The sequence below is a fragment of the Periplaneta americana genome, chromosome 12 (genome assembly GCF_040183065.1).
Source record: "Periplaneta americana isolate PAMFEO1 chromosome 12, P.americana_PAMFEO1_priV1, whole genome shotgun sequence".
In the NCBI taxonomy this organism is placed as follows: domain Eukaryota; kingdom Metazoa; phylum Arthropoda; class Insecta; order Blattodea; family Blattidae; genus Periplaneta; species Periplaneta americana.
Window position 1 is genome coordinate 55079877 of NC_091128.1, and position 27640 is coordinate 55107516.

The following is a 27640-nucleotide window of genomic DNA, read 5'->3' on the forward strand; positions in this document are numbered from 1 at the left end:
AATACCAATACTTTTCAGGTTAATGGCACCAGTGAGTTCAATGACCAAGATGTTTTATTGCTGTTACTGTACATTTCTGAAAATTACATCGAAAATATTCCACAAAAGCAGCGTATTATGCGGGACTTGAGCGCAACAAACGGGGTATTTTATAAAGGTGTTATATATGAAATGTGCAGGGACCGGAGAGAAAAAAAGCGTATTACACGGGATAGCGTAATAAGCGGGCACGTCTTATCGAGGTTTTACTGTAGTTTCCAATTGATTCAGCCAAGGATGATAAAAATCTTTGATATGGCTTATGACTATTTGGAAGCGAACTAAAGCCATGGTCTCGTGTAGTACTTATACAAAGTAACTCTGTCTCTGAAATAAATGGTTGCAGAAAAACTTTTGTAGCTGTTCCTCTCCTGTTTTAATATTCACAATTACCTCTCACTTTATCAGAGAATTAACAAATATTGCTTCAGAATTCCACTGTCAGAAATAGAATGATAGAGTCACACTGACAGATGTTTAAGAAGTTCTCCGTTATATTTGAAGACATTGAAATCCAACACATATTTTATGTAATCATTTATAATCAATCTCTAATAAAGTTCGAGTAAAATGAAAGAGATGCTCGATGCTTTGGTAGACTATAGTTACTGTAAAACTTCTTTCCTACTTGGATTATTAACGAAGGCAGCCAACCCATCAAACGTGACAGCTTTTATGCTCCTCTGATTTGTTTCTTAAATGGCTAAATTATTTCAATTTTTGTTTCTGGTAATTTATTGAGTTCTAAATGAAAATGATTTGAATTTTCAGCTTGCAACTGTTTTGGACACACTGAAGAATGTACATACGACCCTGAGGTGGACAGGGAGCACCGTTCGTTAGACATCCATGGACATTATGAGGGCGGTGGTGTCTGTCAGAATTGTCGAGACAACACTGAGGGAATCAATTGTGACAGATGCAAGCCTGGTTTCTATCGTCCATTCGGGAAGAATCTTAATGAAACTGATGTTTGTTATCGTAAGTTTATACTCTCATGTTTATTATGTGCAGGTTGTGTTATTTTTAATACTTTTTTGTATTCCATATCAGGTTAGTAGAAATAAATGTATGATTTAAATTTAAATACCGCATATAGATTACTGTACTTGTAAACATCTTAACATTTTAATAATACCTGTAACATTTGTATAGGCCTAATCATTTAGAGAGATGTCTAGTTTACCTTCATATTCCACTTTTTAATTTTGCATAATTTAAAATTGAGTCGTTTTCTGGAACATGAACTTGAACTACGAACTCTTGAATTTGAGATACAGAGCTTCAAACATTTGAGATCTATTATAATAGCATTACACAGAACGACATTCAAATGTTTTTAGATGGCACTGTTTTTGTTGGAGGGAAGTAATATTTTATTAGGAGGCAGTTGTGTTATTAAGGGTTCAATATATGCTGGAAATAAAAAAACGACATAACGTATGTTACCGGTAAGTTATTATTCCAGAGTATGCCTTAGTTTATGTTAACAATACGAGTAGTATGTTATTTACTTGTCTAAATTTAACTGGAATATAATGATTTGTTATAAAAGTGGTCGTGTTTCGATTGCATTATTTTTAAAGTTTCATTTTTCTTTCAGCTTGTCAGTGCGACTTCTTTTACTCAACTGGGAACTGTGAAGAAGGAACAGGTCGCTGTGAATGTCGAGTTGAGTTCACACCTCCAAATTGTGACAGTTGCAGTTTCGGCTACTTTGGCTATCCAGAATGTAAACCGTGTGAATGTCATCTTAATGGTACCAGAGGCTTTCACTGTGAATCTAGTGGGGGACAGTGCCCCTGTAAACCCAATTATGGAGGGAAATTCTGCGATAAGTGTCAAGATGGATTCTATAGTTTCCCTGAATGTCTTTGTAAGTAATTTATTGATGTTTATATTTTAACTTCAATAAAAGAGGACATATACTTTTCTTTAAAGCTTTTTAACTTTAATTATTTAGATTATCTCATATTTTTGTTGTTATTGGGTGTATAATATAATACAAGAAGTATAAAACTGTTAAGATTTGTCCAGTAATAATATAAGGATCTTCTACTGGTCGTGAGGACCCATGCCTTATAAGTAGTAACATTTTAATTTAGTAATATAGAGATGACACAAGAAATGAGAAACTTTAGATATTCAGTGGAATTTTGCATTATTTTAGCTTTATGAATGGTGTATAATTTTTTCATAATCATCATCATCATCTTCTTTTTCTTCTTCCATTCAAGTATAAGGCTCAATGACATGTTACGATCTCAGTGCTGAATATTCAGCTTTTCTCTTCGTTGCACAGCTTAAGGAACTGTTGTCATGCGAACGGAAATGAAGCATGACTTTTGGTATTCAATATGGATCCATTCATTGTATATGGTTTTTCCATTAGAGCTGGTAATTACAGTATTTATAAAATGTATAACTGGTTATAACTGAAGTTTCTGCATGACATCTTCGTTTCTTGTATGATCCCAGCAAGTAAATTGTCACGATTGTTCTCATAGAACGTATTTTATTTAGTGTAATTTGATAAACGTCTTAATTTGTAATTGACCAAGCCACATCTTATTCTCGTGTCTTGTTGTGTCAGGAAAAGTTTCAATATACTTACTTACTGGCTTTTAAGGAACCCAGAGGTTCATTGCCGCCCTCACATAAGCCCGCCATTGGTCCCTATCCTGAGCAAGATTAATCCAGTCTCCACCATCATATCCCACCTCCCTCAAATCCATTTTAATATTATCTTCCCATCTACGTCTCGGCCTTCCCAAAGGTCTTTTTCCGTCCGGCCTCCCAACTAACACTCTAACACTCTATATGCATTTCTGGATTCGCCCATACGTGCTACATGCCCTGCCCATCTCAAACGTCTGGATTTAATGTTCCTAATTATGTCAGGTGAAGAATACAATGTTCTGTTAATAATTCTTACTGTTTTATTATATTTTCACATTTTATGAGACATATCTGATTCATAAAAAAATTATGATTTGTGTCCAAGATAATCTGTAAAATCTTTTTTCTTTTAATTAACTTATTTTTTATGCAAATTTTATTTCAGATAGGATATTTCCCGCAAAATGCTATGTTTTTTATTTGTTTTTATTTTTTATATATTTATTTCCACGTCATATTTTTTTCTATTTTTCACTTGCAGTGTTCAATTGTGTACTGGGTACTGAAGATGATTCTCAGTAGGTGCTACTAGAACTACCGTATTTCCTCGTGTAATAGATTAATTTTTGGATTAAAAATCTAGGGTGTGTATTATATGTAAGGAAAAAATTTTAGGGGAAAAATCATAACTACCGGTACTTGACATCCCATGTTATATTCACAGCCAATTTCGACATCAAACATTCAAGTAATATTGAAAATGATCGATTATATGACTTCGAGAGCATCAATATATCAAACGCTTATCATAGTAATAATGTAGCCTAAAGTGCGTAACATACGAAATTAATAAAAAATGTAGCACAGTATAACCTAAAAGTGAATACAAATAACATTACGATTGTATATTACCACAGGTAGAAATAGAAACTGTAATACGTTAATGCATTCCAAACAGCATTTGCTTGCTCTTTACCAGAACTATTCTGTAATTTTGGAATGCCAAGAGCTGCTCACTGTCCCCAAATGTAACAACGATTGGAAGCCTTTCTTCTTTTGAGTCTCTGACATTTAATGCGGGCAACAGTTTACCATTCCAATGAACAGTAAGAATTGCAGGGATATCATTCTTGAAAGCGGATTTAATTATTTCAGAACATTCTCTTCTAATCTTCTGTCTGATACGATGAATAGAAGATTTATTAATAGGGAACTCTTCAGTATTGTGGCCAAGTGCCTCTGCTGTCGCCTGAAGGATGTATACAGAATCTCTTACACTCAGCTGACATCTATCCAAAGCAGCCACTAATTTTGTAGTGATAAAATTTTTGGTACCTCGCCTTGTGTGTTGTGCATTGATGTACTCTCAGAAATCTCTCCTAAAAACTGACCAACATCGATTTCATCTAAACTTGGAAATGCCTTATCTGAATCTTCAGATGATGAAAAAGGAGGTACAGCAGAAGATGTAGAAGTATATGCTGCACACTGTTGTCTCATTTGCCTTTTCTCTTCTTCTAATTTTCTTTGCCTCGCCCTTTGTTTTTATCCGCGGGTTTTCTGTCTACCCCTGCAAGGTAGCCTTTATGTCCTGGCTCTTGCTGTCGAAGTAAAAACATCTTGTCTTCTTCCAACTTTGTGTGTAGAGTATTGGCAAGTGCGATATCAAATAGATTGTCCAAATTGTTTATAAATTTCTCTTCACGGCACTTAAAAATGTCTGCACACTTCTTTGCGTTTTTTTTTTTTTTTTTTTTTTTGCAATTTCTCCACTCCGAATGCAAGTTAATAAGTTTTTGTGAACAATGCTGAATAGCTCTTGTCGGAATTCTTCCTTTCTCCGGAAATATAACGCACTCACGAACCACAAGATTAGCACTTTCACTAAGAGTTAATCTTATCTCCTGTATGTTATAAAATAAAACTTCTAGCACTTGTCTATTTGATGGTAATTTGTGTCCAGTTATTTGGTGTTTTATATCACCTATTAAAAAAACACACGTTCCCTGGCACTGCATAATTGATGTGACATTATGTTAGAGTAGCAACCCGAAAATACTTGCAACACAATCGATAACAAATGAAGAACTGACTGTACTGCAGGTACTGACAGGCCAAGGCCTGACTCAACATGACAAGTCCAGACATGTTCTTCATGCAAGTTCGCACTCCAGTCGGCATGGATTATAATGCTTCAATCACAACAAATTTTTGTGTGGACATGTTTTAGAGTCATTCGAACAAAATTGGAAGGTGGGCATTAAAAAATGTTGAAGTCGGAAAATAAGGGACACCCTATTGTACACATATCATGCAATTCAGTTATAATGCTTGTCGTTTTTATTGTGTATTTCTGATTATGTTCAGTTTGAACCTACAAATACAAACTTTGATCGTAATATGAAATTAACTGATTCTTATTAAATTTTTCTGTAGAAATATGCTAATATTGTGACTTCTGTTACCTATTTCCTTTTTGCTGACACTGGTTCATGTTTCTAGCGTGTGACTGCAACGAGCAGGGATCTCTGTCAGACGTCTGTGGAGTTGAGTCAGGACAGTGTGCTTGTAAGAACAATTATGGAGGCCGCACATGTGATCAGTGTGGTGACGGCTACTACAACTATCCTGAGTGTCTTTGTAAGTTTAAATTTATTTAGTTTCCTTTTCTTTTTCTACAAAGTTAATTTTTCATTACTTGTGATGTTCATAGTATAAGACTTGTCTGATTGACGATTGCAGAAGAAATGTGCGCATTCTCACAAAACCAGCCTATTCTTAGAGCATAGTACGTGTATCATCTTAATGTGCACATTGGTCTGGAATTAATGATCACATTACGTTTATTCATTTCTAAGTAAAAATTTCAGTACAAAGAACATAGATGCTAAATAAAAACTTTTACAATACAGTAATTATTGTTATATTAGTATAGAATACTATTGGCTTTTCTAGGGCTAAATTTGTTAATTGTTAGGGAAAGCTGGCCTTTCTTATTGAATTTTTTATTTATGTCTAATAGAGGTAAAAGTTTTTAGTGTTGTCATTTTGTTGAAATACTTTCGGTGTACGAAAATATTAACTAGTATTTAATTGATAATAATATATATCAATAAATTCAAATGTTTATTCAATCTTATGGCTTAGACACTAATAATTATATAAAACAAACAATTTATGTTTCACATCTTATTAAGTTCTAGTACTAACGTTTTCACCCTCATGGGTCATCTTCAGGTACAAGATAAGAGCAAATATCTATCTAAAATCAATAACAAAACTTAACCTCATATTGGGAATAACATAGATCATATTAAAAAGATAATACAAGAAATGTAACATGGTGACAAATACTAATCATAAAATGTATTAAAACATGATCTTGTCAAATGTTAATATCATCGTGAGCTTACATAACTGTAAATGTACTGGGAATCTTTTGTACATTACTACGTATCAAGATTCCCAGATGCCACTTCATGTAATTGTGAAATATTATTGTATGAATGCAATAATTCAAAAGATATTGACCTGAATACTTTAAATTTTATGGGGAGCATAATACTTCATTCTTGGCCATGAGTTTATATAATAAAAAATTATAAATAATAATCATCGTCATCATCATTATCGTCTTCTTCTTCATCATCTACACAGTTTAGTCAAATATAGACTGTTTCTTCTATAACAAACAAAATATCAAGTGATAAGCATGAGATGCGATGCAGGTTACGTCCCTGAAACTTGGCCACGTTCGAAGTGCCTTGTTGGATGAAGGAAAAATAAATGACAACTCATTTACCTTAACAATAACAATTTATTAAAATGAAGAGTCAGAAAATAAGCTAGCTCAAAACTATAACTTAAATTACATTATAATAAAGAAAACGTGTAATAGAAACTCTTAAAAATATATTCAATACTCTCACACTTGCCAAAAGTGGCATAAAAATCGAACAATAGAAAAGTCACTTGCTACCTTTACCATCCATGTATGAGAGTTGAAAGATAACATACACAAAAATACAAAGACCTAACCCTAGAACTGAACCAACTGCCACTGTACTCAAAGAGGGAAATGCATAGGCCTATTAAAATTAGAGTTTCTGTGTTAATATCAGCAGAATAGTTCTGGTCGTAACTAATCACGTCTTAAAACACTTTCCTACAATAAATAGAATGACTGATACTTGTCTTTTGCCTGTATCACTTAAATTTTGTTCCTAGGCCTCATGGAACAATGCTTCACTTTACCAATCATTCGTGAGAGTAAAGGGTATACACATTACCACTAACTGTAGAATCTCCGCGATTACTGGTGAATCCACCATATAAAAATGTAGAATATGGAATCACAACTGATGCCAAGGTCTCACCACCACTCTCCCATACAAGTGGCAGAGAGTGATCCCCGTGAATGGACCAAAACATAGAACCCTGCCAGACCAGCGTCGAACCTTGGTCGGTTACTCCAATGTTAACTCATGACTGTTACGAGTTCATCTCCCACTACGCCAGTCAACTCCTCTCTCAACTCTGCCCTGGTATGTTGATCGACTACCCATCTGCTCTCTCGACTGGTAGCAACGAGTTAAGAGTTTCTAGCTCATTGCTGGTAGCGATAAGACTTCCCAACAGCCAGCAGTGCATCACACAGGCAAACACAAGAATGGTTCAATTTTGAAACCAGCAAACAACGAGGGTGCTCATTGCCAGTAAATCAGATTGTAAATCTCAAACCCAAAACCAAGATAATCACATTTTCCTGTATATAAATAAGGTAGAGAACTTAGCAGGAAAAATAGAAAACCAAAGAGAGAGCCATCTATAAGGAAAAGAAGGAACTACAAAGAGAATGAAAAGACATCACAAAGCATTAACCAGAAAAAAAAATTAATACAAGATAAATTAAGAAAAGAAACAGGTGTGGCGAAAATCAATCACCACAAGCGTCAAACTGATCACAGTGATCATCCTTAAAATGGTTCACTTTCTGTTTCACGTATCATTGCATTCTAGAGAAGTGTTTTGGGCTAATGTTTTGGATGTTCAAGAATTTTATAGTAAATTGAAAAATCCTACTTTCCCACAATCCTGTTAACGTTTTAAACCTGGTGGTAGTATTAGTATGTCTAGAATTTAAGTCACCAAGAACCTGGTGGTAGTACTAGTATGCCCGCATCCTGAATGCATGTTCAAATTTGGGATTTTTTATCGAAAAAACCAACTGCAATTCTGATGTAAATTCTTAACCATTCAATACTTCATTTCATCTGATATTCATGGTAAAAAATAGATGTCCCTATGTCAAATGCTTCCATCTCACAACATTTTTTGTAGCATGGGCATTTAAAAGCAAAGGCTCAGAAGTATGCTAGATATTTAAATACCTCCGGACTTAAAGTGTTAAAATTTAATATAGCAATAATAATTTAATAATCGTTTCTTATTCAGACTGCAACTGCGACGTGAGAGGGACACTTGCTGGTGTGTGTGACAAATCTTCTGGAAGATGCTTATGCAAAGAAGGTTACTTCGGAGAACGATGTGATCAGTGTACTCCAGGCTACTACGGTTACCCCAACTGCAGACCTTGTAATTGCACTGAGGTTGGCAGTTCCTCTACAGTATGTGATTCTTCAGGGAAGTGTACTTGCCTCTTCAATTTTGCCGGACGAACATGTGACCAGTGCAGCCCTGGATATTACCAGTATCCAGATTGTCTCTGTAAGTATTCAGCAACTTTTATGTTACTTGTATACTCCCTCTTCCTGCTGCACGATGGGGCACTGCTTACCTGTTAAGCATTTCAGCGAGTGCTGACGACCACTAGATTAGAGTATCTAAATTGTCAACACGAAATGCCACAAAATTGCTTATATTAAAACCATGTAAAACAACCTCAGTACAACAGCTTATTCGTAGAGATAAAGGCAGTAGATTAAATTCTTGTTGCTTAGATTTAGGGGTCAGTTGAAGTCAAAGAGTGTGTGCATGAAGGAGGTCGTTTTCAACACCTGCTGTAAATAAGGTAAGATTTCCTAAATATAAACTTTTGATATGCATGAATAATTCACTCTTATTTAACCAGTCTTGTCTAACACAGTTTGGCAACAAACTACAGTGTAGTTGTGGTCAGGGACTAATGTGAAAAACTGACATGTGAACAGATAATCTCACTGTGGAATAGTATAAATTTCATGTACTGTACATCTCAATATTGTGATTTTGAAAGTAAATAATGGAAAAGCATAGTTACTAAGCAGAATGGTAGTTGCAAGTAATGGTATTTCGAGTCCAAAACTATGTTCTTTGTTGACTTGAGAGAAAATAAATTAAATACATATGCCAAACAAGACTTCTTTGGCACAAGAATTAACAGTAGTGTAGAAATAAGGTTGCCATAATGAAGAAACACAAAACCAGGACATGATCGACACATCAGTACGATCAACAACAGGAAATGTATGAATTCCTAAGAAACTTACACTGTATTTAATATGGACACTAAATATAATTTATTTACTATATGCACTACGTTAGTATCACTTATTTACTTAATATGGACAAAACTGGATACTTCAGTAATATACTTTATCTTATCTATTACTTTCTTATTTGGCATGGGCATTACATTATTACTATTTATTTTAGCGGCAGACATTCTATTGTGTATGTCACTACCACAGTACCACTCATACTTCTCAGAACTGAGGAATATAAAAATTGGTGCACACTCAAGGAGAAAGGCAGAGGTGTGTCATTATTTCAGGAATACACGCCAGCTAATGGTTGGATAAAAACAAGAGATGGTCTCTCTGTATCTGAGTGGAAGGAGGCAATTAAAATGATAGGACAAGTATCAAACATGCGTGCCATGCCAGGTCGGTCTCAGGATGGCTCCCAATGCAGACATTGCACTGAGATAGAAACCTTACCCCACATCCTGGGATTCTGCCAACATGGAACTCTCATTCAGAATACTAAACACCATGCAATACGAGATCTTATGGCTAAAAGTCTTCCTTCCTTTTACGACGTTCACCAAGAAGTCCACTGCCTTGCAAAAGATGGAAGTTCTCTGCGAGTTGACATCATTGCCATTGATAGAGGAAATGACACAGCAATTATCATCGATCCCACCATGCACTTTGAAACTGCAGTTGAACAACCAATAGCAGTACATGAAGAAAAGAAGACCATCTATGACCATACAATTGAATAGGCTACTATAGGGATTATTATCATATACAAGGACAGATTGAAGTCTTTGGATTATTGTTTGGAGCAAGGGGAACAATTCCAAAATTCTCAGTTGAAGTATTTAAGTCTTTTGGAATTCCTTTAAAAATTTTGAAAATTATTGCTGTAGACGTAATGAAATATTCTGTTCAGATTTTACGTTATCACCTATACACCTAAATTTCTTTTTATTCTATCTGATTATTAATAATTATTGAATAAACGTACTTTCCCAAGGGTAGCTTCCATTTGAAAATTTTTATTTTTATTTGTTTAGTATGCTGTGTCTTTTGGCAACCCTTACTGAAGGGCAGCTACCCTTGTGGGATATATATATATATATATATATGTCCTGCAGAATTGCTTTTACTGAGTCCAGTGCTGTTAGGTGGGGTATCATAATTCCTCCAGCATCCTATTTACATTATTTATTGAGTAAAAGTTGTTATATTTTACTAGTAGCTGCCCCATATGTGTAAGAAATGAACTCGCACAAAAAACAATTTTTGTTAAAAGTGTGTATTTGGACTATCTCATTCTCACCCCTTCAATTGGCTGCATACCATTTTTTTCCGTAACTATATTGAACTGTTCTAAAAAATGCATTCTGGTAATCCTTCAGCATCTTGGACTTCTGAATTAAAAAATCCTCACTACACTACCATCCAGTTCATAATGGAAAACAATAACTTGCTTCATTTGACCTGATACATACACACTACCGCCCATTTCATAATGGAAAACAATAATTTGCTATGTATGACCTGATACATAAGTTGTATCATCTAACATTACTTACAAAAATTGAGATTACTTAATTTCAGCACACATTTTATCGAGGATACAGTCTATAAATTTATTTTGAATATTCTTGGAAGTTCCCCTAAACACTTCGGAGTTCAGTGAATGACTTCTGAGATACTCGTCTAACTCTCCAGCAAATACCAACAATCCTTGAAGCATGTCAGGATTAAAGCATTTTCAGAATAAGAAGGCATATGAGGCAGGTCTAGTTCAAGTCGGTATGTGTTGGCTAGCCAATGATAGTGAAGTGGTGTTGCCTAGTTAAATCGTTACGAAGTCTCACTGATGCATCATAATTACGAAGGCTATTCATAAAGTAACTAACGTTTTCATATAGCGTGCGTTACAACAGAGACAGTGGCGCCGCTCTTGTGGTGGAATGTACCATGAACCAGTACACGTCGAGCATCGGTAGAGTCAAGGTCGTGTCTTTGTTCCTCTCTGAGCCACGTGCTGTCAAAATGTGTGGTAAGTCCCATCATGTGTGAGGTACATTCTGTAATAAGATTTCTTGTGGCCAAAAACTGTAAAGCTAGTGAAATCCATCGCCAACTTTGTGAAGTTTATGGGCCAGACGTAATGAGAAGGTGGTGTAAGACAATGGTGCCATATGTTCAAAAATGGGCGAACCAAGGTCCATGATGAAGAGAGAAGTGGTCGACCGAGTATCGTGAATGCAGATCTGGTTCGTTTGGTTGACGAAAGGGTTAGAGCAAACTGCAGGTTCACCATGTCGGAGCTTAGTGAGGATATTCCACAGATTAGTCGTACTCTTCTGTACAAAGTGATTACCGAAGATTTGGGCTACCGGAAACTTTCTGCCAGATAGATGCCTAAACTCCTTTCTGAGGAACAAAAGGCTCAGCAGATGGGAGCAGCACTGTCCTTTCTTGAGCATTACGAAAGAGAAGGTGATGCTTTTCTCGATCAGATTGTGACAGGAGATGAGACTTGGGTGCGATATGTGAATGCAGAAACAAAGCTTCAATCAATTGCATACGAGAAAGCCCTTGAAGTACTCAGAGGAAAGAAGAATGCCATCTGGTGCGAGATCTATATATCAGACGCCATGACAACCAGATACTGGGCAAACACAAACTACGAACTGAGACAGATAGTGACCCGTTATGCAGCACATGGTTTTCACCATAAGATCTGTGCCACCAAGAGATACCACGAACCCAATGACGAATGTGTGTGTGAACTGTGTCAGAAGCCATGTGGACGATATCATGTTGAAAACTGCCGTGAAAGGAAAACCTCGCTCACAAACTTCTGCAAAGACTAAGCTACAAATCCCATGCACATTGTGCGCATTTCATTTCATTCAAAGCTTCAATCAATGCAGTGGGGTCATACTCACTCCCCGAAAAAACCCACAAAGTGTCGTCAAACATGGCAACTGTCTTCTGGGACAGAAAAGGAATTTTGTTAGTGGAGTTCTTGGCGAGGAATGCCACAATTAATGCTGAGCGTTACTATAAAACACTAACAAACTTGAAAAGAGTCATTCAAAACAAACGTCGTAGCATGTTGAGCTCTGGGATGATTTTCCTGCATGACAATGCCCGGCCACATACAGCGCGTCGTACTGCGACCAAACTGCAAGAGTTCAACTGGGAAGTATTGGATCACTCTCCCTATAGCCCAGATTTGGCGCCTAGTGATTATCATCTCTTCATGCACATGAAGACGTGGCTTGGCTCGAAGCGCTTTGACGATGACAAAGAGTTGAAAACCAGCGTCGTAGGTTGGCTTCAGTCGCGGGCGGCTTAATTCTACGATAGCAAAATTTCAAAGCTCGTCAAATGCTACGACAAATGTCTCAGTGTGACTGGAAACTATGTGGAAAAATAAACTAGAGTCTATACTTTCAAACGTATTGTAACCCAATACTGTAACGTCATTCGCAGATTTGTAAAAAATAAACTGAAGTTACTTTATGAATAGCCCTCGTAGTATATTACTTTCTTCCTTGCATGCACAATATTTATAACTAAGGATGAATTTTGAACTATATGATTCGATAGAGCTAAAAAGTCTGAAGCTGACTGTAGAAAAATAGAATCTGTATGTCAATTGGCTCGTGTGTTATCACTTAAGACTTAAGCTTCCAACAAATAACATATTTTGCTCTGAAGTCCCTCTGTGTAAACAGGGATAGTTTCTTTTGAAATTCAGACGTGAACTGTTTTCTTTTGTATGCTACATTTTGAACAATAATACTTACCAGTACTGTCAGATCAGTGTGAAATATAAAGATGGAACACACAATGTCATAAGCTGTTGTAACATAAAATATATAGAATAGAAAGAAGAACACGTTGGGTTATAATTTTGACAATTAGCAATGGAAAAAGTCCAAACAGCTCAATCATTGAACAATTCACCGTTGTTCTCCCCCCTCTTCATTCAGATCAACTCTATTGACTTATTCTGAAAGTGCTATAGATGACTGTGAGGTTCCATCATGAACACGTATCAGAAGTTCAAATTTTCCGCAAAATTTGATGCAGTGAATGATTTTCGGGAGAATTTGTTGATTTTGCCTCACTTTATCATTTTGTTTGTTTGTTTGTTTGTTGTCTGTCTGTAAGGTCGTTTAGCTGATGTGCAATGTTTACTTTTCCCAACATAGCTGACATTATTCATATATTTCGCAGAATCTTCGTGTTTTTTTTTACCTTTCTCGTCTGAATGTTTTAAATCATTCACTTCAGCTTTTGTCCAAGTTGCATCACCTCCAAATAATGAGCACAGAAAGCAAAATAGTGAATTTTTTTTACAACAGCCACACTATCACTTATGCTTAGAATAAAGGGATTAAAATTTTCATAATAAGCTATTTCTGCTTGATGATGGCTGACAAATAACTAAATCAGAACTTTTAAGGCCTAAGCTCTTGATTTCACTCTTCTCTGCAAATGTTAACGATGAGAAACTGATATTTTGCATATATTTAACACTATTCTTATTCTAAGAAATGAAGCTGTGTTGGAAAGAGTGGGTGAAGAGAGAATAATGCTGAAACTGATCAGGAAGAGAAAAAGCAATTGGTTGGGTCACTGACTAAGAAAAAACTGCCTACTGAAGGATGCACTGGAAGGAATGGTGAATGAGAGAAGAATTCGGACAGAAGAAGATATCAGATGAAAGACGACATTAAGATATATGGATCATATGCGGAGACAAAGAGGAAGTCTGAAAGATTGAAGAATGCCGGGTTTGCAGTGAAAGCCCTGCTCTTAGGCAGAAAACACTATGAATAAATTCTTATTATAAGTCTTAATAAGAATTTATTTATATAAGCCTATCTTTAAAGAATGTACATATTTCCATAAAAGTTTTTCAAATACGGTACTTTTCTTTAAAATTTTGGGTAGGACTGCAGTCTTTATGGGTGAGCTGCCACTGAATGTAAATGAAATCCATTACACATTTAGAAAGATTCGTTGTCTGTCTATATAGACAGATAGACATGTCAAAAATCACTTCTTTTTCAATCAGAAATGCTCATTATGTGTAGTTTCTTTAAAATATTGAAATACATTTTTTGCAGCATTACTTTTATTTACTTCTTGTAATACTGAGAATTTAAAAAGGAAGGAAAAAAAGGACTGAATAAATGAACAGTGTGAAAAAATAAATGTGTTCAGTAATTGTTCTCATCTTTTTTATTTTTATTTCAGTCTGCAACTGTGAAGTCACAGGATCAATTGGTATTTCATGTGATACTGAAGGAAAATGTCAGTGCAAAGACAATTTTGATGGCTACCGATGTGAGAAGTGCAAGGAAGGTTTCTATAATTATCCTAATTGTGAAGGTAATGTATAAACTTCAAGTTTAGAGTGTTCTTATTCCAAATCAAGTTATTAATTACAATTACACTTAATAAATAACTTTTCCTTAGCAATTACTTAAGAGTTTCTCTTATTGCTGTATATGGTTATGCTTTAATTTATTGAATTTTCATTTAATGTTATCTTCATCTTGTTTATTTTTATTTTATGTGTAAGTAGTGCTCAAATGGAAAATATAGAATCGTATGGCAATAAATAATTAATACTGGAATCAGATGTAAGTGAAGTCTTGATACATACATGTTACACCCAACAGAATGCAACTGCGACCCTGCTGGTGTGCCTGCGACATTTACGGGTTGTGGAACACTACCTCCTGGGGAACTCTGCAAATGTAAGGATCGAGTCCATGGACGAATCTGCAATGAATGTAGACCACTGTACTGGAACCTGCAGGCTACGAACCCAGATGGCTGTGAAGGTCAGAATTGGTCACATTTAAGTTTATTTTTTAACGCCACTGTATCAGAGTATCAAATTTGTAAATCTATTTGGATACACTCATAAACACTGTTATGTGCCATTCTTTCATTGCATACTCTTACTTAATCCTAGGTTTTACTCTTTCTATTCGTCCCTCAATTTGCATTTCCATTACCTGCTTAGCTTTCCTATCTTTGGACATATGATTAATTCAAAATTCGCATATTGTAAAAGACAACCTATAAAAGTACATATCAATTCGACTTTCAGAACCTGCACTTCAAGTAACATGGAGTGTGATTTAGTACAGACCCAGAAACAAAATTTGGGTCACCTGAATTTTCCAAGTAAGCACTGAGCATGCGCAGTATGTTATAACTGGAACTTGGAAAATTCAGGTGGCCCAAATTTTGTTTCTGGGACTGTACCTTTGGTAATTTTGATTCAATACTCATTTTATTGTCGATCAGAATTACATATTAGTCACACTTTTGGTAATAGGAAATTGAATTCAAATACTTTTCATGGTGTGTAACTTAAAAAGTCCATTTTTATGTAGTATTGAAGGTCTGATGTATAGAAAGTTACTATCAACTCAATTATTAATTAATTAACCATGATCTTGTAAATTATTGTAGGTTAGAAGTTACGTTAAATAATTTGAAGAACTGAGTTGGTTTATATAGAGTTTCTTTTTAAATTTGAAACAAGTTGGATTTGTGATGAAATTTGCCTGAAGAAAATGTTTGTAAAGAAATTATGAACATTTTAGACGTCTCATGTGTGCAGAGTTACGCTGTTTGAGCCTTGAAAGTTTGTGTTATTTTGTTTTTCAGAATGTGATTGCCATGTCCCTGGAGTGATGGGTGGCTTGGGTGTGTGTGATACAAAGACAGGGCAATGTATGTGTAAACCGCTTGTGTCATCACGTAGGTGTGAAACTTGCAGTCCTGGAACTTATAATCTTGTTGAAAGCAACTTATTTGGATGCAGTGGTAAGAAAATAGATACTACAGTAGAACCTCATTTTAACGAATCTCTGAGGTATTACTTTTTTTTCTTTAAATAGGGATTATCTTTAAGTACCAGTTTACATAAAATGGGAAGGAAAGGCTAAAGTAAAGGCTGGTTCACAATAAACCGGGAACGGAAGCGACAACGAGAATGAGAACAGAAATATTGTTAAAATAAATGTATTTAAATGTGAGCATTCACAATAATTAATTGTGAATGCTTACATTTAAATACATTTATTTTAACAACATTTCCGTTCTCGTTCTCGTCGCTTCCATTCCCGGTTTATTGTGAACCAGCCTTAACTAGTACTAACATGTGTGTTACCTGTTATAGACCAAACATTATACTCATTTAATTAAGCCTACAATTATTATTTATAATACGTTTCATTACATTATTTTGTAACTCTTCAAATAATAATAATAATAATAATAATAATAATAATAATCGTAATAGTAATAATAATAATGATAATAATAATAATAATAATATTTTATTGCCAGAACGAAGATACATATTGATTATTTTTTATATAAAAACACTCTAGCACCCCCAGAAAGAGTAAGTTACATACTCGTGCTCAGGGGGCTTTCCACATAATGACACAGACATTTTATTAAATAACAGAGTAAAAAAAAAATAGAAAAAAGAAGAAGAAAAAACTCTGATATCACAATAATTGAAGTTTAAATTTTCTCTGTTAACAGTAATTTTTTTAATAGATTTTTTTAAATAAGGAGCATTAGCAAATTGTATGTTTGGGAATTTATCTATTATCATGTTATAAAGCCTTGGGCTGAAGTTGCTACTGTGATTATATGCTACAGTTGTAGTACGTTTAGGAACTGTCAAGCATATGTTGTCTGATCTTTTGGTTTTATATTTATGTGAATATAAATTAAATATATTTTGATTTTTATGTACGAAATTCAATAATACATTGTTATAAATTTGATGGAAGTCAAATACTTTGAATTTTGAATGCAGTAGCCCTGAAGGATAATCAAGAGGTTTATTAAGGCATATTTTTCTTTTTCTTTTCTGTAATGATGAGGCACTAAAGTTTTTCCATTTGGTTGAACCCAAACTGCACTGAAACTTGACATTGAAAATTTTTTCTTTCTTCTTCATTATTCCTCATAATGAAGTAGTTAGCAAACCATGCCAATTTCCATATGTGATAGTGTTATTTGAGGATTAACCTCGATATCCCTTATTATTTTCACTTTCCATCCAGTAGTTAATTTCTTCATTTAGTCACCATCATAACGATGCATAAACAGAATAAACTAACAAAAAATCTTGGAAAGAGGATCTACACAACTCGCGAGAACAAAGCAAGTAAAGCAACCACTCTGTGAAAGCAACGCAAAGCAAAATCATAAAAAACTATAAAGAATAATGCTGCCACATGGCACTGCATTACTATCGATTGAGATGCACTATCGAATATGCTGGTAATATTGATTATTGAAAGTCGATTCGATATTTTGGGCTTCATTATCACAAAATCGACTTAAAAGTATATCAGAAATGTCAAGTTCCAGGCCACAGTGAATTCCCAAAAGCTTAATTCTAATCATAGTCACTGTGAAAGTCTGAAAACTGAAATAAAAATAGTTGTTGAAGCAATGTACAGTAGCGTGCAAATTAATCTGAACACGACATATTTTTACATTTTCTGTCATTGTTGGCCTCACAGCTGCTCATACCGCTTTAATTGACATCTGTAATATGTGTAATTCCATTGTTGAAGGTCTGTCGTTATTATTTTTTTTATAATATGTGACATTTTGCCTGTCGTTTTGTACTTATAAGCATTTCAGTTGTGTTGAAGACTTAATACTGCAATCCTGTGTACATTCTGTCGTCTTCACAAATGGATACAACTCCACGAAAATGGTCTAAAATTATAACATTAGCAGAGCATTCTTCTATGACACTGAGGCAAATTGCTGCAGAATTTCACATCGGTTTGGCTACTGTTAATTCGATCATAAAACGATACAGGGAGACTGGATCCATCACACCCCAGAAAAAAGGAAACTGTGGCCGGAAAAGGAAGACTTCACGTGCAGATGATCGTTTAATTGTCAGGAAAAGTAAATTAAATCCTAGACTAACTGCTATCGACTTAACCCGCGAGTTAATGGCTACCACTGGGGCGAATGTTCACGTCACAACAGTGCGGCGTAGGCTTTTGGAAGCTGGACGAAGGGCTCGTAAGCCTATTAAGAAGCAACTGCTAACCCCTGTTATGTGCAAAAAACGCTTAATGTGGGCAAAATTACATCAACACTGGACAGTGAATGACTGGAAGAATGTACTTTTTTCCGATGAGTCTCGTTTCGAGGTCCACGGCCACCGTGTTTCTTACGTACGGAAAGGATAAAAAAAAGTAACAGCAGCTCATCTCCAACAAGCACCCAAATACCCCCCTAAAGTAATGTTTTGGGGTTGTTTTACATATGAAGGCCTGGAGCATTAATACCTATCAAGGGAATGATGAATTCTGACAAATATATTCACTTATTGGAAACCAGAATCGTACCCCAGCTGCAAAAATCATTTCCGGATGGCAGAGGTGTGTTCCAACAAGACCTGGCACCATGCCATACGTCTCGAAAAACTACAGAATTCTTCAACAAGAAGAATATTCAGGTACTCCCCTGGCCAGGCAACTCACCTGACATCAACCCTATTATGAACTTGTGGTCAATTTGCAAAAGAAGAATGCAAAAAATGGATTGTTCTACAAAGGAGAAGATGATTTCTGCCCTCATTGGTGTATGGTTTCGCGATGAAGAAATGAAGAATATTTGTGGGAAATTAGTGGAATCCATGCCAAATCGTCTCAGAGCTGTTATTAGGAACAAGGGACGCCACATAGATTACTGAGGTATATCTTAGATCCTTTTATATCCCGTTTGAGTGTTTTTGCATAAGGAATTACGTTGTTCGGATTAATTTGCACGCTACTGTATTTAATATGTGTATGTCTCTTAGCAAAAAACAGCCATTTCTAAAAGTACGACTAGCACTATTTGAACCGCTTTATTGATCAGGCTGCATGTCATCTGGTGGGAAACAATTGGTAATTGGTGCAGACAGTTGAGCATTAGTGTTAAAATACTTCCCTCACTAGTGGTAAAAGTACTTTTTGTGTGCTACTATTTATAACACGTTTATCTACTGTTAAAAACGATCTACTTTTAGGAATGGCTATCTAAAAATATATTTCGGAACTGAGAGAAACTCCTCTCCACCTTCTCACAGAATGTGAGCGGATAATATTTGAAATATGTCAGTTACTCTAGATTTTGCACTACCGGAGTTGAGGTATATTTGCCTTTTAGGACATGTGCAATTGAATCAAATTCATCCCAGACAGTTTCTCTTCATAATCGTATGAAACTTGGCCTCGATTGTTCTGCTTTCTTCACGAGGAACCTCCTTTAAATCTGGCATACGAACCAACTCTACTGCCTTGACGGATTGAATATCTCGAGCCTTCAGCCTCCCAATAGTGGCAGCTTGTCATATTTATATGTTATACATGCAAGATAGCTGCAGGATGTACAGAATAGTCATTTAGGACGACATCCTGAGCCTAATTATCATCACTTAAAAATCTATACAAGAAGACTGAGTTAGGAAATGGCGAGAGAAGTTGGAGAATGAGGACAATAGGAGAAATAAAGTCAAAAGAAATTGTGACATGTTGGTAAACATGTGGGTATTAACGACTTTCGAGAATGTTGATTATAAATTTCAAATACCATCTCAGACACACACACTTATCTATGTTACTAGTCTTAGAGCAATTAAGATACTATACTTTATTCTTAAAATGAAATGAGACTACTATCACTCTCTAGTCCCCTAAAACTTTCACCATTATACTGGTACTGGATTGAGAGACTGAGCATTATCTATTTAATATTGTATTTAATGAACAGATAACAGCAACTAACTCTAGTTTAGTATGATAAATAAAATGTTTATTGCTTTTAGATTGTGGTTGTGATATTGGTGGTTCTGTCAACAACATATGTGATACGGAAACTGGACAATGCACATGTCGCCCAAGAATCAATGGGCGAACATGTAAGGAACCATTACAAACACACTACTTTCCGACATTATATCAGCATCAATACGAAGCAGAAGATGGTCATACACCCGCCAACACTCCAGTCAGATATGGCTTTAATGAAAGCGACTTCAGAGATTATTCTTGGAAGGGCTATGCTGTATTTTCTCAGCTGCAGGTGAATAGACAATTTATTTTTGCATGTTTAAATTCTTGATAGAAAAAAGCTGATGCACATGTGATATAAAGCAGTCTATCTGTGTGACTGAATGTACTAAGCAGTACTGATTAGATTGTCTATTTTCTTTGATGTAACATAATCTGTACATTTACAATGTCATTGGTTTTATAATCTGATACGTGAACAGCATAAAAGGTAATTAAATTAATTGTTTATAATTATTCCAATATTTTTATTAAGAATCAACTCCTTATATAGAACTTAATCTTGAATAAATGGAAATGTGTTAAATTGATAATTTGAAACAACAGTTTGACTTAAAATGACTCATTTAAGGAATCATCATCATCATCATCATCATCATCATCATCATCATCATCACCATCATCATCATCATCATCATCATCATCATCATCATCATCACCACTACCACCACCAGTTACACTGTTACTGCTATCATCAGTGTTGTTATTAACATTGTAGCCATTGGCGTAGCTCAGACAGTAGTGTGTTTGCCTGCTGATCCAGAGCTGTACTCAGGTTTGGATTCGATTATCACTTGGGCTTATTACCTGATTGAATTTTTTCTGAGGTTTCATTCAACTTTAAGACGAATATTAGATAATCCCTGATGAATCCTCGGCCTCATCTCGCCATTATCAATTCCAGTGATGCTAAATAACTCCGTAGTTAATATCAAATAACTGACTAAAGAATAAATAACTTTTATGGAGATTGTGCTCAGAAGACGAATTAGGGGCTTCCAACCATTTGTTAAGACTTAATATCTCTGACATTTTGGACTATTTGTGGATTACATCATAAGGACCATGTGAACAAAACTTGAATGGTTAGCCTACTCTATTGGTGAGTCTGTTATGCCTAGTAGTTTAAAACAAACAAAAAGAAAAAAGTTATACAGTTATACAGTACAAAATAACAACATTCAGTCATCGGTACAATTATGTGACAGCAAGACATTAAACTAAGGATGGAATTGATAATTAATAACAATATATTATTTTAATGTACCGAAGTACATATATGATATTTCCATGCAGATATTCTGCGTCATCATACGATGAAAGAGTAATGGAACGGAGAAAAATTCTCTCCAGTGCCGGGTTTTGAACCCGGGTTTTCAGCTCTACCTGCTGATGCTTTATCCACTAAGTCACACCGGATACCACCCCGGCGTCGGACAGAATCGTCTCAGATTAAGCTCCAACTCTTGGGTTCCCTCTAGTGGCCGCCCTCTGCACTACGTCATAGATGTCTATGAACGTAGGACCGAAGTCCACACATGTGCTGAGGTGCACTCGTTATGAGTGACTATTTGGCCGGGATCCGAAGGAATAAGCGCCGTCTTAAATCACGAAGTGATTTACGCATATCATATATATTATTTTAATGTACCGAAGTACATATGATATTTCCATGCAGATATTCTGCGTCATCATACGATGAAAAAGTAATGGAACGGATCCGTCGGATCCTGGCCAAATAGTCACTCATAACGAGTGCACCTCAGCACATGTGTGGACTTCGGTCCTACGTTCATAGACATCTATGACGTAGTGCAGAGGGCGGCCACTAGAGGGAACCCAAGAGTTGGAGCTTAATCTGAGACGATTCTGTCCGACGCCGGGGTGATATCCGGTGTGACTTAGTGGATAAAGCATCAGCACATAGAGCTGAAAACCCGGGTTCAAATCCTTGTGCCAGAGAGAATTTTTCTCTGTTCCATTACTCTTTCATCGTATTAATAACAATGTTAAGAAAGATCAGCATGTAGTATTACTATAGGTGTAATGGGACATGCAGTCAAAGAAGTTTGAAAAAAAAAACACACACACATGGATATGGACACGGTATTAATTTAATGCAGATGGGTTGGTTTTTTTGGTTTGTGACTATGGAGCAGTCTTCTCACAGTTCTTTAATGTTTTCTGTCTTTATGCTGTGCAAACTCCACATCATCGTATTAATAACTTTGAATATTATCTGAATGTGTATCATTTTAAAATGTAGTCCCACACAGCTCTTAAAAGTCACTATAGACCTAGTGTGAAGATTATGGTGTGAGTACAATGGGCATGAATATTTTCAGTCTGAGGTCCTATGCTATCTTAGGTCGATTCCCAGCATTTTGCTGATGCGTCACTAGAATCCCGCCATTTGTGCACCTAGTGTGTACAATGTAAGGTTAAATTAGGTAGAGTAAAATGTATAACTTGTCAAATTTGATGATAGCATCATGATTTGCTATATTAACACGAAGTAGTAATTAATGATCTATTTCAAGAAGATTAGTAATGCAAATCTGGCTTTTAGGTATAGCTGCCTGTGAAGCTGACTTGAATAATTTGCTGTACCGGTATGTGAATAGGGGCTTTTAATGTGGAGTAAATAATTATTTTAAAAAGAACGGTAGGCTTAATGATTTGCTATTTGTTAGCACTGATATTAAGTGAATACCGGTAACTATTTTAAGAAGCTCAGTAATGATTTGCTATATATAAGTACCAGTACAGGTATTAATATAGAGTAAATTTCGGTAATTATTTTAAAACGATCAGGAATGGTTTGCTGTATGAAAGTATTAATACGAAGTAAGTAAATTCCGATAATTATTTTAAGAAGATCAATAATGATTTGCTGTATGTAAGTATTAATATGGCGTAAGTAACTATTTTAAAAATATTAGTAATGATTTGCTCTATGTTAGTTTTAGTACTATTTTAAGAAGATCAATAATGATTTGCTAAATGTAAATACCGTATTAATATGGAGTAAATAACTATTTTAAAAATATTAGTAATGATGTGCTGTAGATAAGTATTGGTTCAGAGTAAATAACTATTGGGTGTTTAATGATTTGCTCTATGTTAGCTTTAGTACTGTACTATTTTAGAAGATGAATAATAATTTGCTGTTCATAAATGATTTGCTATAAGATAAGTATTAATATTATTTAAGAAGATCAATTTACTGTATGTAAATATATTGTTATTATCTAGCGCTGAGTTCTTGGCAATAAAGCTATTAAATCCAATATTTGTCACACACAGTGGGTTTAGAGGAAAAGACTGGACATCGCTTCAACTTCTCCATCAAAATTTGTAGCTCTGTAACCTAAGGATTTATAATACGAGATTATATAAATATTAATACTGGTACGTAATAGTAAATTTATTTATAACAATTTTAAGAAGAATAATGGCCATTCACGCGGTGTTGGGGTTATCGAGCAGGACTCAGTGCTCTGAAGCTTTGGTTACAAATGGGTTCTAATCCTGCTTGTCTGGTTGATCCCCCCCCCCCCCCGTCCCAAGGTTTTTCATAACTATAAGGTGAGTGTTAGGTAATCCTATGGCGAATTCTCAAGTTCATTTCGCGAAATGCCATTTCATTATCAACTCCATTGGCGCTAGATAGTCATGTAAGTTGATTGAGAATTGTTAAGGTACCTTACTAATTGAATAAGATAAGTAATTCATTCTAAACTTGTGTTTATTACAATATAAGCTGCTAATGTATTTTATGGCATCAAAATATATTTCTTTGTACTTATCCATGAAACAGTAAGTGAAATTAGAGTTACATTAAAATTGCAATGTTATGTAATACTTACGAAAGTTGGTGGTGATTTGTTTTAGAATGAGATCATTCAGGATGTGGACATCAAAAAGCCATCCCTTTATCGCATGGTGCTTCGCTATGTGAATCGAAATCCAGAGCCAATTCTGGGAGCCATTACAATTACACCTGACAATCCCAACGAAATAGAACAGAATTTCTTGGTGCAATTCAAGCCATCTCGTGAACCTGTCTTCACCACAGTTGCTGGTCCGTCAGGAAATATTCCCTCTCCTCTTGTTATGAATCCTGGACATTGGTCTGTGAGCATTAAAACAGAAAAGAATTTATTCTTGGTAAGTATAAAAATGTTTGCTTTGAAAATACACGGTGTAATGAAAACATTACTACATATTTCCTCATTATAGATTGTGTGTTACTCATTCTCTAACAGTTTAGTTTATTATGTAATCAGTTATATATTTGTTTATAGGTATTTTATTTTCTTTAAATGTCATTGAAAAAGATGTCTATAAATGAAACCATTTGCAGTATGCCAAAATACAAATCATCCTTCCATATTTCACACAGTATCAGTAATTTATTCTTATTGTCCCAAAAGTAAAAATTCTTACTTTTACGTATAAATTATAAGATTCAAGTAAGTGTAAGTTATATAACTAATTTTTCACACAAAATACTTAATCATACTGGGTATCCTAGTCTAACGTGAACAATACAAGGCAGTTTCTCAGTAATATTGGTTCCTAGCACATGAAGATCAAACTACATCATACATGTATGGCATATTCTCAGTCATTTTGAGTTTTCCAATCATTCTAATAAGACGTGTGTGTATTCAGAGTGCAAATATTTCTTCATAAAGTGGAGAAATAGATATCTTATATTCTTCTTCAGCAAGACTTGGTTCCATCTCTAGACCTACAAAAAATTTACAATATTATTGTTACTTGCCCACTGGAAAACCAGACATTCTGATTCTAAGATTTTACACTGATGTTTGAATATTTTTATGCTGGTAGTGTAGTCTTACATTATTAACACAGGGTACAAACTGCCATTAATTGAATTATTGTCGAAGTGTTGAAACAATTGACCTTTATTCATATCATTGGCTTACTTTAAAACCCTTGTAACTACATTTGAGGAAATTGCACAAAAGAGCAAAATAATTTCTTATTCTTTTTATACCTCAGCTAAAACTGTTATACATTTCGTCGTTGTTCCTGCAATAACTCCTATGTGACATATTTATCAATTTTCAGATTTTTGCTCTATTAAATAACTTAAATAGTGATACAGCAAATAATAAAATATCCTATATGTAATTATATTTCTTTGTTTCGAAAATGTAAGAATTCATAGTCTCCTATGTACGACTGCCATAGGATGAATAAATGTGTTTTTTCTTCCTACTGAAAAATTTTATATTTTGCACATAGGAGTTATTGCAGGGACAACGACGATTTGTTATGTATAAAATATAGAAACATTTGCATATTTACGAGGTGTTATCAGTAGACGCATTTTAAAAATATATACAGATTTCGAAATTGCGGAAAAAATTGGATTTAATGGGGTTTTAGAAGTAAGCTGATGATTTGCAATTTTTATAAGCAGTAAGAAAATTTTTCCTCCTGCTTAAAATAAAAACTTTTTCATATAAAACAGAAAGAAAATCTACATAGACTGATATATAGTAGGCCTACTTGTAGAATATCTTGTAACTTGTTAGTTCAGAATTATGATCATGAGTGCATAATTCAAAGGAACATAATATATTAATTCCTGGATAACACATATGGTACATTGTTTGCATGGATGGAAGTTTCTTTTGTGGTAGGGGAGAACAATAGAGTACTCATTAATTTATAATTATGTGTGTTTAGGATTATTTTGTATTATTACCTGCTGCATACTATGAAGCAACAGTACTAATAGATCAAGTCTACACTCCATGTGAAGTTGGCAGTAAGGGACTGTGTCGTCATTTCCGCTATCCGAATCTTACACAGTTTGATATGGTACGTGCAAGCGGAGGGTATGGCATTGTGAATGAGGAGCGTGAGCCACTACACGTGTACTTCCGTGATGACGAGGTAACCTCTCATTACTACTCCTATATACTTTATTGTTTTCTTTACATAATCAATGTAAATGTTAGATAAAAATGAAGGTAATTCTTTCGGACAAGTGAACCAAAAAAGCAGAAATTTTGTATTTTTTAAATGCCTTTTGCAAGGTCTATAAACTGATAAATACGTGATTTTCCTTACGCCTTGCAAATAGTTTCAGCATAACGGTGGAAAGACATTTACCTGTACATTCTTACTGAGTACTGTAGCTACACCATATTGACTGAAGAAGGTTCTCCCATTTCTCTCCTCCCTCATGTTCACTGTACAAACTCCGACCAGTCCCCTCTTCCCCAATACCATTGCACATCACAAACGAAAGCTTCACTATTGAAGTCCAACACACGATTGCATATTATGTCAAAGTACTGTTTCCTTCGAGAGTAATCTTTGGTATGGGCTTTCACTTGGTGTTGAAGAGAGAGATGAGAAAGAATTGGATAGAAGGGAAAAGTGAACAGAATTCTGAAGGAGTAGATGCAAGAGACATCTAGTTATCAAATTTTTAATTTAACCTCTGTTTCTTTCATTTCATCACAAGTGGCTCCCCTCCCCATCCTAAAACCCTTTCCTCTTTTCTCATCATCAAAATTTTTCTTTAGGTGGAGGAACGAGCAGTGGTGGTTCACATGTTCGGGAGATGTACCAAAATGGATTTAATACATATTTACTGATTAATTACCAACTTCTTTACTGTGGTAATATTTATGATTTACCTTGCTTGACTAGTTGGCTTCCTGGAAACCAGAATATAGCGTGGGATCTCCACTAGGCTTTGGACAATGAAGTACAAGACTTTGAAACTAGTCAAGCAAGGTAAATCCTAAATATTAACACAGTAAAGAAGTTGGTAATTAATCAGTGATATATATAAGTGTTAAAAGTGTATATAGAGAAATGAAGACTACATATTTAGTTACAAATGAAGTTTTTAATAGATAGTTATAGATATAAGACAATTTTGTATAGCTGAGCTAATCGAAATTGAAATGGAATATGTGGTATACTTTCATATGTGCCACATGCATGTGAAAATAGCATTTGTTTGCATCACCATTGCTATCTGTCTACAGATTTTGTTGTTAAACAAGGGAATTCAGTATTTTAAGATTCAAAATTAAATGATAAATGACACTGCAGCTGACCTAAATATGAATTGCTTTGGAAATTGTTTTAACTCCATGTTCTGTTGAAATGTTACTGAATAATTTAAACGAGGACAAAAAATTCTTCTCGATTGTGACTTATGCATTGAATAATAAATTATTATGAAGCTTTCACAAGCCATTGAGATTTTTTGCTGCTAAATAAACAATATTTCGCTACTGATTTCTGTCCTGAGAAATCACTCTCTAGTCATTCACTTTTAGAATTTAAATGTTCTTTTCCAAATTGACATATGCATTCCTGGATGCATGTTTCAATTGCATGTGTTTCAGCCTGGAATTCTGTGGTATTGCTACCCAGGGGTAAACAAATGTCACACTTTGGAGCTTCCCCATGAATTCCGGATCCTGATCCTCTCTTATTCTTGAAACCATCTGTACACCAGATTTGGCCTGTTGAAGAACATATGTTTTTATCTTGTTTCCATTCCTGTAGGACTTGGCAATGCAGTAATCTAGA

General features: G+C 35.0%; 1 protein-coding gene across 2 annotated transcripts in view; it reads left to right on the forward strand.

Moving 5' to 3' along the window:
• LanA (laminin subunit alpha) overlaps window positions 1-27640 on the forward strand; it is a 275604-nt gene that overhangs the window by 105219 nt on the left and 142745 nt on the right. For both annotated transcript variants that reach the window (XM_069841346.1, XM_069841347.1), the window contains exons 7-16: window positions 811-1020; window positions 1643-1915; window positions 5161-5298; window positions 8113-8385; window positions 14394-14528; window positions 14822-14986; window positions 15825-15983; window positions 20020-20276; window positions 23939-24214; window positions 25769-25978. In XM_069841346.1, coding sequence (XP_069697447.1) covers window positions 811-1020; window positions 1643-1915; window positions 5161-5298; window positions 8113-8385; window positions 14394-14528; window positions 14822-14986; window positions 15825-15983; window positions 20020-20276; window positions 23939-24214; window positions 25769-25978 — 2096 coding nt within the window. The remainder of the gene's footprint in view (window positions 1-810; window positions 1021-1642; window positions 1916-5160; window positions 5299-8112; window positions 8386-14393; window positions 14529-14821; window positions 14987-15824; window positions 15984-20019; window positions 20277-23938; window positions 24215-25768; window positions 25979-27640) is intronic.